The sequence below is a fragment of the Scylla paramamosain genome, chromosome 6 (genome assembly GCF_035594125.1).
Source record: "Scylla paramamosain isolate STU-SP2022 chromosome 6, ASM3559412v1, whole genome shotgun sequence".
Classification (NCBI taxonomy): Eukaryota; Metazoa; Arthropoda; class Malacostraca; order Decapoda; family Portunidae; genus Scylla; species Scylla paramamosain.
In genome coordinates this window covers 22226470-22236996 of record NC_087156.1, presented here as the reverse complement: position 1 = coordinate 22236996, position 10527 = coordinate 22226470, and the positions used below count along the sequence as shown (strand labels likewise).

At 42.9% G+C, this 10527-nt stretch overlaps 2 protein-coding genes across 3 annotated transcripts; both read left to right on the top strand.

Annotated features, from left to right (window-relative positions):
• Positions 1-346: 346 nt before the first annotated feature.
• On the top strand, positions 347-2060 carry LOC135101414 (uncharacterized). Its single transcript, XM_064005347.1, has 2 exons — positions 347-480; positions 599-2060. The coding sequence occupies exon 2, from the start codon at positions 600-602 to the stop codon at positions 1860-1862; it is 1263 nt and encodes a 420-aa protein (XP_063861417.1). The 5' UTR covers positions 347-480; position 599; the 3' UTR covers positions 1863-2060.
• Positions 2061-5447: 3387 nt separating this feature from the next.
• On the top strand, positions 5448-8234 carry LOC135101413 (uncharacterized). Of its 2 annotated transcripts, none has more exons than XM_064005345.1 (4): positions 5448-5606; positions 5702-7525; positions 7655-7700; positions 8088-8234. In XM_064005345.1, exons 2-3 carry the CDS (start codon positions 5755-5757, stop codon positions 7675-7677), a joined length of 1794 nt encoding a protein of 597 aa, XP_063861415.1. In that variant the 5' UTR covers positions 5448-5606; positions 5702-5754; the 3' UTR covers positions 7678-7700; positions 8088-8234. The 2 variants fall into 2 exon arrangements, with proteins under 2 accessions (XP_063861415.1, XP_063861416.1); XM_064005346.1 differs by having other exon boundaries at positions 5456-5606; positions 5708-7525.
• Positions 8235-10527: the final 2293 nt, after the last annotated feature.

Here is a 10527-nt window from a genome sequence, read left to right as displayed (position 1 = left end):
ATCATCATCATTTTTATCATCATCTCAACTGGAAACAAATTTGAATCTCTTGACAAAATACTTTATTGGTTGTTGAGACGTGTGTGTGTGTGTGTGTGTGTGTGTGTGTGTGTGTGTGTCTTAAATTACGCAACACTATTTCATTTCCTTACATTTCAGGTTCCAATGGTAAACACATGATCCAGTTCCTTATGATTAAAAAAAGAAGAAAAAATAAATAAACGTTTGTATGTACATTCTTATAAAACGCCAACATTGCCAACCGAAAGCTTTTAACAGATCAATTTTCCCCCCTTTGACACTGACTCACATCTCGAGGGCGGCATTCGGAACTTTGAAACAACAAAGGTGAAGTAAAAAAAAAAAAAAAGGCGAGGTAGCGCATACCCACGACGACTACCCGGCATTCAGAGACCGCTGGACGGCGCATCACTACCTGCTACGTTTTTTTTTTTTTGCTGGATTTTGAGGCGCTGGAAAGTAAGGCTCTCTATGTTTTCTGTGGTGTTTGTTTTAGTACTCTCATATCTGTTTGTAATAGTTTGTTATTATAGTCCACTTGCGTATCCGGTTCTAATTTATTCGTGTCCGCTTTCAGTATGGGTGCCGGTGCTTGGGTGCTGGCGCTGGTGTGGGTGTGTTGGGCTGGACGCCTTTCTAACGGTCTGGAGGCTTCAACTGATGACCATTTCGATTATAAGTTCGACACCAGCTACATCGCCATGAAGAAGGCCGCCAGTGGCATAAACATCCCTAATCCTGACATGCTGGTCATATACGGGCTGGAGGCTGCTGGGGTTTACTACGCCGCCATGCACGGAATGTCCTACCTCGCCTATCAGAAACTCTCCTCTAACACCACAAAAATGTACGCCGAGGTGTTAAAAGGAGAGTGTATCACTCTGGAGCCAGGAGACCACGGCAAGTGCCTCACGGAGCAGGAGTTTCGGGTGTTGATGTTAAAAGAAGCTCGTATGTCACTGCAAACCGCCGCGACATTAACCACGGAGGCGGGAGTGCTGGCGCGCTTGCAGTGGTTCATGGAGAATGGCGTGGATGACATCGTGTCCATTATCTCCACTAGTGCCCAAAACGTGATCCGTGATTTGTTTTTCACATTTGTGGGCCCCGTTCAAAATCTGTGGTTCCGAATTGTTAAGTTTCAAAGCATTTTAGTAAACAGATACACGTCGGGCACGGGCGCCACAGACAAGCTGGTGTGGACTGCCGATGCGGTTGCCAGTGAAGTTTATACCATAATTGGTGCGATTATCAGTAAGCAGTATCCAGTTGCTAAGTTTTACTACTCCACTGAGGAGAGAGTGGGACAGTTTTGTGTAATGTTTCAGGATCATTTGAAGGCTGTTCTCAACCTGCCCACAGCTAACATACACCAAGGCTCTCCCATGCCATTCACCAACCGCTATTGGGACGCCCGGGCCCTGGAGTACGCGGTTACCTGGATCTTCAAAATGAGGAAGGAAGTTAGGGATGCTGATAAGAAGGAATTTGACAGAGTGCTGGAGGATTTGTATGCTAAACTCGTGGCAGGCGAAACTGAGGATGCTCTCGAATTCGCCAATCACTTCCTCAGCAAGTCCATGGACAGGCTGGGCCCCAAAGTGTTCAGCAGGTACATGGAGCAGCCCATGCATAACGAGATCCTGCGTCTGTCGGTACCATTACCACCCAATCTAGAGGACACAAACCCTTTAGGAGTCCCGAAGTCTCAATATGAATCCGAAGTGTCGCCGACCGAGAATATGATCCATCACTACCTGGACGAGGCGGCGGAGGAAAGCGTGGGCAGGCTGCTGTTCGATCACTTCGTCTCGGTGATGGGAGGTGAAGTGCTACAGTGAAGTGATTAGAACACCTTTGTAAACCCATGTTGTTATAGGACCATACTGTTGATGTGAGCTAGTCTTGTCACATACGTGTTAGACCATTACGTTAACTAGAGAATAACCCAATCCATTACTCCAATAAACTGAAATTTTTCAGTTTGCAACTTTTCACCTTTATTTTATATAATAAACTTGTGCAAACCTGAAGTTTGAGTCTGTCTTTTATAAACCAACAAATATTCTATAGTTATGTATGTTACCATTTTCTTTCCACAAAAAGTAAAAAGTACTCGAAAGAAAATTTCTGTTCACTATAAGCTTAAACCTTTCATTTATCAAATTACCATCTACGTACTCGTACCAGTCATCGTCATTGTCCACACCTCCCTCTCTTATATACACTTGAAGACGAGACGAGAATCCTGCTCAAAACCCAGCTTCTAAGGTGAAGGCAATTTAATCGGCACCAACCTCCTACAGCACAGGATAGCAGGAAGGATGTTTAAATGGTGTGCCGCGGGCACAAGTATTTTATAACCTCAAATTTCACAAAATAGAATGTTAGACACTCCATCGTAGATAAAACGAACTTAACGACAGATGAGCGGGACAGGATCTGGAGGTACTCTGCAATCGTGTGTGCATAAGGCAAATCTGGATAAGGATGCAAAAAAAAAATAAACCTCCAATGATGTAAAAACTACGTCTGTACACCACACGCCAGGGCAGGCGGGCTCTGAAGTAGAGACTGGTCCGAGTTTTTGGGTCGAGTTTTTTTACAATTTCACTGGGAACATTACAGCGTGGACAGGGAGTTGGGGACGGTTCAGGCCAGAGGAACACGCATGACTATTCAACATTTTTTTTTTTCCAACGTGAATAAAAAGCATGTACATACGTTCCCATGAAATACAGGTGTAAATCTGCTAAATGGCTCTTTTACGTGGAAAAAGCATTGCTAAATGGCTCACCATAAAGAAAAGGAAAAAAAAAAAATGAAAACCATGAACACGCTGCGGGAAGGGTGCATCGTCACATCGGCAACTGACCTCTTTGGAATACAATAACTGTTTCATTCAACATAAAGAATATTGGATGAAACACATGACATTAACACAGATGGATTTAAAATGTAATGGATGGGCAGTCACTATCTACACGGAACACAATAATCTCCATAAAAGAAAAAAAAAGTTACCAGTATAATTCCTCACGCCCCTTCACGCCCTCGTCACTTGAAACTACAGCCGCAGGAACAGGGAAGAGATCTGCACCCACACTAACATCGACTCTCCTTGACAAATCTGCACCTACCTACCCTGACAGTCAACTATCCAGCCATATGAATAGGTAGACTCTTCCCTACCGCTCGAATACTTTCTACCTCTCCCGGTATTTAAAATTTACACGCACTGTATTCTCCATCTTCTTCAGTGTCCCTCCCACAGCCAGTCAGTGTGCATCCAGTCCTCTGTTTCCTGGAAGGCTGCTTCATATTCTTTTTCGGACTGTACCATACTTTTCTCAATAAACTCTTCTTACTGAAAAGCCTGTGTCCTCACCATATTTCACCCATTGCAACAAACCATTGATTTTGTGTGTTTTTTGTACTCGTCCATATATCCCTGCAACCAACCTATCAGTAAACTAACAAAGTTTTTCATTATACTGTGCTACAGCTGATGGATCGATGTTGTCAAGGTGCAGAGAAATGGCTTATACCGTAAGGGAACTACATAACTATTGAAATATTAAAAGGCTAGAAGGGATAATAATGTAGAAATATACCAAGCTAAAGAGTGAACGTCCCCATATACTCCTACATTAACAACGAAGATAATAAAGTTCAACGTGGTTAACTGAAATGGTAATTAATCTAAAAGCATTACAAACAATTCTAGATATTTTCTTTCTTTATATATAAAAAAGGCTCTGACCATTTTTTTTTTTCTTATGTAAGGCTCTGACCGAAGGCAACAATACTAAAGAATATAAAAAAAAGAAAGAAAGCTGAAAGTGCCATGATTCTAAAACCTTACGTGCAGGTGAACAAGTCAATACAAAATAACCGGGCTCGTCGAAAACTGTCAGTCTGTCAACCGCAAGATGATCAACAAACACTCGCAAACAAACAACAGAGACCCAAGATCACTGACGATGCAATAAGAAGGAGTTGACGACAAACTGAAAATCATGAAACAAATCACGGTGAACAAATAATAAAAAAAAATATATATAAAAAAAAAAATGAATGCATAATCAAACATAATAAAACTTCTAATTGTGGAATAAACTGCGTTGAGAGCAAACTACTGACAAACTGATATTATATATACATTTTTTTTCATCCCAATGCTTATTAAACTATTACTTGTCAAATAAACACCATCAGAATAGAGTAACTGATTCATGACATGGAGCGAGCGGAGCATCAAAACACTGTACCGGAGCTTCGAAACGTCGGATATGATGTTACTCAGACACACTAACTCCTTTTTGATATGTTGTTGTTGTTCCTGTTGTTGTTTTTATGTGCAAGGCTAAAAAGAAATTAAAGTAAAAGGTAAAACGTTCTAACGTTGTTGTTTTTATGTGCAAGGCTAAAAAGAAATTAAAGTAAAAGGTAAAACGTTCTATTCCCGTCCTCCAATCCTGCAGCTCTCCAATAATGATAATAATAATAATAATAACAATAATAATAATAATAATGATAATAATAATAATAGTAATAATAATAATATAAGCTGAGCAGGAAAAAGTGTTGTAGTACATGAAGGGAGGGAAAGGTAGATCTGAAATTAGTAGATCTAGGCAACATATTTATCTGTTTGTCTTGAAAATCTTGTGTGTGTGTGTGTGTGTGTGTGTGTGTGTGTGAGAGAGATATAACATATGCTGCTCGTCCTCTCTTTTTTTTATTTACTTTCAGTTTCCTTCTTTTAGTTACGGTGTTATTTATTGACATTTGCACCTGAACACACACATACACACGAGAGAGAGAGAAAGAGAGAGAGAGAGAGAGAGAGAGAGAGAGAGAGAGAGAGAGAGAGAGAGAGAGAGAGAGAGAGAGAGAAAGAGTGTGTGTGTGTGTGTGTCAACTCGAGCAGAGGAAAAGGGCGAAAAAATGTTGAGTAATGACAACAGTTAGCGACAGTTGTGGAGTTGTTGGTGTTAATTAATTTACTACACCATCTAGACAGCAAACAATCCTAATGCATTCAGAATATTTGCCGCTGGAGGACTATTTACTAAGCACTGATGGCGCACAGGATTACTCTTAACAGTCGCCAAAACACTGATGCTGCTTGATAACTTGTGGCACTCTCTCTCTCTCTCTCTCTCTCTCTCTCTCTCTCTCTCTCTCTCTCTCTCTCTCTCTCTCTCTCTCTCTCTCTCTCTCTCTCTCTCTCTCTCTCTCTTTGGTCTGGAAAATTAGCAAACTTTATTTATTTATCTTATTTTTTTTACCCTTGACTAATCTAACTTACGCATAAAAAAGGAAAAGCGATATCTACGTACCGTGAACTGAATGTTCGAACAAAGGCAACGCGGTCTCACGGTAAGGTGACAACACAACATCATGCATCGCTGAGCCAATGAGTGATCGCTACTGTCCACAAAGGAGTCACGCCGAGCTTCACTGGGATTCGAGGCTTTGAATCGGCGGGTCGGTGCTAGATGGCGTTGGTGTGTCAAGGTGGAGGCAAGGTGTGAATGGTGGAAGACTACCGTTGTACTCCGCCAGGATCCAGCAGTTAGGTGAGGCATTAGTTCCCGGTTATACATTTTGATTGCAGGAACATTGTTGTGATAATGATACAGTGAGTAGTGCTATGTGACGCTTTCTTTCTAAGTTTCAGGAAGGCGTATCTCGCGACTCCTATATTGCATCTTGGTGGTTGGCACGATGTTGATTGAGCGATGTGCGTTTGTGGTGGTAGCTGTGGTAGTGGTCAGCCTGGTGTGTGCCGCGGAGCAGGGCCGTGATGAAGACAGCGGTTCAGGGAACAAGACAGAAGGATCAACAAGGAAGCGGAGGTCGTACGGGGATGACTTGTTTTCCTGGAATTACGAGAAGGTCGAAGTCGCGTCCAGGGGATGGAAAGCACATGACCTTCGGGAAAAGCTCATGCCGGTGGTGCTGAAGATCGGAGGAACGGTGTATACTTCACTGTCTGCTACTTTGAACGTTAAGTCTTATGTGAATGCGGCGACCAAAGTCGCCACGCGCACAATGAATGAAAACGAGCACTTCAAGCCTCTGTGTGCCTCTGGGAATCTTACCGGCATCACGCCATGCACGGTGGGTCATGTGGTGCTGAAAGCTTTGTCACTGTCCACTGGCGTCACGGGAGCCATCACAGAAGCGTACGTCAGGACGCGCTTGAACTCCTCCATCGAGACTTTCAGGATAATCACTGACGGAGTGTTCATGTTGATAACGGAAGCCGTGAGCACTGAGCTGGTGATGCTGGGGCACTTCATCAAAATGGCGCAGAACTTTGGAAGTACGCTTGCTGCGAGGTATTTCAAAGGACCTCTCACAGTCAAAGGCACTGAGAAGGCGTTCGTCAAGGCCTGTGACAACCTGTATGCTGCAGGGTCTGACTTTTTCCTGATGTCGCGAATGGTCATCGAGCACACGCTGGGCAGAGTCAGTAAGGAGATAAACTCTACCACAGCAGATCTGGCGCCACAGTTCCTGAAATACTTTAAAAACATCACGAAGAGAGGGATAACTGAAGAGTACACTGCCTCTCCCTTCCCGCCTCTCAGCTACTTCTGGGACATGGCTGCACTGGAGTACGCGGTGTCTGTGCTCACAGACATGAGTGTCATTGCCAATCAGACACTGAATGAAGCTGCGGACGAGAGTGGGGAAGACACATTTGTTAAGAAAGCTTACATCTCCAATGTGGCCTACGCAGCCAGTGCGGGCTTGAATGACACCGCTGCGCACTTGAAGAACGATGAGTTGAAGGCAGCCCTGGACTCTGCCACTAACGGGTTGCGCATGGCGGTGTATGCTTACCACGAGGCGGGGCATGACATCCCCAATGAACAAGGCCCCGAGGCGCTGTTAGACAACCTGGAATCTTTCATGGAGAGCCTGAGGCCATCGTCTGAGGTGGGAGCTTTGGTTGACGTGGACAAGCTGCGGTCAGCGTCAGGTGTGGCGTCAGCGTTTGGAGTCGCAGACACAATGGAACTTTCCTACCGAGAACTATTTAGCTTCTTCGTGCCCACAGACCTGGGCCACTTGGTGACGATGGTGACGGAACTGTCTAAAGTTATTCCCAAGGCTTATAACAAATACTTCGTATTCCGCGTCATGGGAGCGCCTCGTATAGTAAAACGGCAAGCATACAGCAGCGATCCCTCGTATGATTCTAAATCCAACAGTGCACCTGGAGGAGCGTTCGCCTGGGCAAAGCTGATGTCTAGTCTGGCGCCATCTGGACCGCCGGGCCTGCAAGGACGCAAGTTTAAAGAGATGATAAAAATCGTACTGAAGCACGGAAATGTACAGTTCCTATACAAGATGCAAGAACCAGCCGCCTGCGAGGCCGACCCTGAGTGCAGGGAAACCTTCGGCAGAATAGCCACGGAGATCGGGAAGGTAATGGGTGTGGACATCAGGCCTGGATCCGTCATGCCTTTGTCTGCTCCCATTAAAGGTAGGTACCTCGGTGTGGATTTCATACATGAATAAATAAGGTGCATATCAAGTTGCATCAAATTGCAGTATTAGACGGGTTAATGCTGTATGTAGGTGTCTCTTAATAACTAATATATCCCATCGACAGGTGGAAAGCGTACTTACGGGTAATTGTTTCCTGACCAGTGAAAAAGGTAGGTACATTGTTCTCTGGTTAGGTTCCTTAGCCTTCGATGGGCGTTCTATTCTTATTTTTTATTTTTTATATATTTATTTATTTATTTTTTGTTTTGTTTTACGTCCAATGAAACAAAAAAAATCCCACTGAGGTGTCAGTCCCAACAGAGATGTCATAAGAATCATTGAAAATTGAAGGATAAGTGTCTTGAAACCTCCCTCTTGAAATAGTTCAAGTTATAGTAAGGAGAAAATACAGAAGCAGGCAAGAAGTTCCAGAGTTTACCTTGGCCTTCTTTGAGCGTTCCATTCCTACAGCTAGTTTAGAATTAGCTTTACTCGTATTTACCTTAGACCTTAGCCAGTGTTCCTTCCCAAACCTAATGAGCCGAAACTTTCAACAGATATCGCTTCATTGCGCCGTTAGGTGGAGGATGGAACTGATTTGTGGTCTGCGTGAAGACTGAAGTGGTTTGCGTGAAGACTGAAGATTGCTGACAACGCTGCCGCAGTTTATTTACGTTGTTAATAAATAAACCATTATAGTCCTACATTACTTTGTCTTCCCTAATCAGAACTTGTTCTGTTGGAAGTAAAAAGGAAGGTGCTGCAAATGTGTTCCTTAAGCATGTGCATAGAGTACGCAGAGGTACGAAAAATAATTTGATAAGTGTGATGCCACATAAAAGGCCTCTAATCAGTAGTTTATGAAATACACAAAACCACTGAGACATTTCCACTGACGCACTTCCAGTGAACTATCTTAGCTAACACAAAACCACTGAAACGCTTCCACTGACGCACTTCCAATGAACTATCTTAGCTATCACTAAAGTGAACAATGACGAGGGTAAGCAAATCGCTACAATACACCACAAAACCTAATCCACCTCACTCCAATCCTGAAGGTCACAAATATTTAGTTAGGTTCTCAAGCGTGTTTTCCACTACCGTGATTTATAACGGGTTCGCACACTTACTCTTTCTCGATCCTTCTTCCCCAAGAATATCGCCTCTGAATCCCCTACTTTCATTAATGAAGGTATTTAATTCCTTCAACGTGCGCGCTTCCTCCCTATGCTCCTTTGAACACACTTTATCATCCTCCTGTCAGCCTTGTCCTTTGTGCCTTTTTCCGTTTTATCTTCCCCCATGACGCTATATGACCCTTGGTGCCTATCACATTTGACTTATCGTTTTTTCCATTCACTCACTTCATTATGGTCCAGAATCCTTGTTAACCTTTTCACTGCGATATGCAAGAACTCTCACCACTAAAAGCAAGTCATTGATTCTTTTTATACATCAAAAATGACAGGGATAGGAAAGAATGGATTTTTTTTTTTTTTTTTTATTTCTGGTCAGTGTAATGTTTGGAAAGTGACTGTAGAACAGGTAAAAAAAAGGGTTAAACTCCCACTAGTCTTAATAACGTATCTGAAAGCCAGAATAATTAACACTAAATCTATCTAAGGTAAAATACTGGAATGTTTGAGTGATGCCTTGCTCGTCTCAGTGCTACGAATGTCAACACAGGATTCCCACACCTTCCCCGTTTCGAACACTGTCTCCTTTCACCCAGGCTTAGGATGATTCACCTAACGTAGGCTTTACAATGACCTTAGCTCCACACAGTCAGTTGTTAAGGCTTGAAACACTTTTAATATGTCACTCTCTTCAATCCGTAATGTGAAAAACCGAGATGAGAGAGGCAAAAATTTAATGTAGTCTGTCCTGCAACTCACCAAGTTTTCTACAAGGATTTGAAGGTGGACGATTTTAAACAAATACCACGAATAGAGAATTAACTCGTAAAAACCATTAATGTATCAGTTTTGCACATTTCTTTTCTCATTCATATTGCTCTTGTGTGTATCTGCGGACAAAGTATAGGATATTTTTTTTCCTTTGACGAGAGGTAATGGATACCCTCCGTCAGCGTCCCTTCTAGGTAAAAAGTAACAAGGTGACCTTATGTAACACTGTACTAAATTGTGCAGCGGCGACTTGGGAGAGGGGTGAGGTATGTTACGTGAGGGTGAAATAATGTCCAGTATCCAATAGTGGGTGTCCTAATCTGGCCAAGGGCAACAAAATGCTATAAAAGAAAAAGATAAATAAATAAGCCTACAAATGGTGCAAGTCCCTAGTCAAGAAAGGATCATCCAAAGTTTGAGAAGTGTCTTGAAACAGTTTATGTCCGAGACGGAAAAAGAAGTAGGCGAGGAGGTGGAGAGCTTATCAGAAAAATGAGTGAAGGTTGAGAATACTGGTTAACTTTTGCATTAGGGAAGTGGACAGAATAGGGGTGAGAAAAAGTGGGAAGTCTTGTTCAGTTAATAGTTATCTGTTATTCTGTGTGGTAATTAGTCTCTCGGTGTTATTATGTAGTAATTAGTGGCTTGATGTTATTATGTGGTAATTAGTGAATACTTGTTACTCTGTAGGAAAATTAGTGGCTGTCTGTTACTCTGTGGGATAATTAATGGTAGTTGTTACTCTGCGTGACGATTCATAGCTACTCGTTGTTCATTTCGCCTCCTTTCCTAATTTGGTACAAGAGTCTTCCCTTAAGAACACAAGGAGCACTGATCGGGTTCCACATGACCACGTCCAGGTTGCTAAGTTTGTCTCACGCCACCACTGCCACAAAACCAGTTCCAGCGTATCTCCTTCTTGAATCTTAACTTCGCTACCTTGAACCCGTTGTGGCGGGCCTAGCTGCTCATCCACTGGAAAATTATCCCCTTTGTTAAGCTCCACCACCCATCACCACCACGCACCATTCGCTAATCAAGGAAATGCGGCGTAAATAGATTGGTCTGTTATGGTAAATTAGAACCC

What these genes read in the sequence shown, in the direction of transcription:
- LOC135101414 (XM_064005347.1), top strand. Translation starts at nt 600, where the DNA reads ATGGGTGCCGGTGCTTGGGTGCTGGCGCTGGTGTGGGTGTGTTGGGCT.
- LOC135101413 (XM_064005345.1), top strand. Translation starts at nt 5,755, where the DNA reads ATGTTGATTGAGCGATGTGCGTTTGTGGTGGTAGCTGTGGTAGTGGTC. An exon ending in TTTGTCTGCTCCCATTAAAG is followed by an intron (nt 7,526 to 7,654) that starts GTAGGTACCTCG and finishes TCCCATCGACAG; the next exon opens with GTGGAAAGCGTACTTACGGG.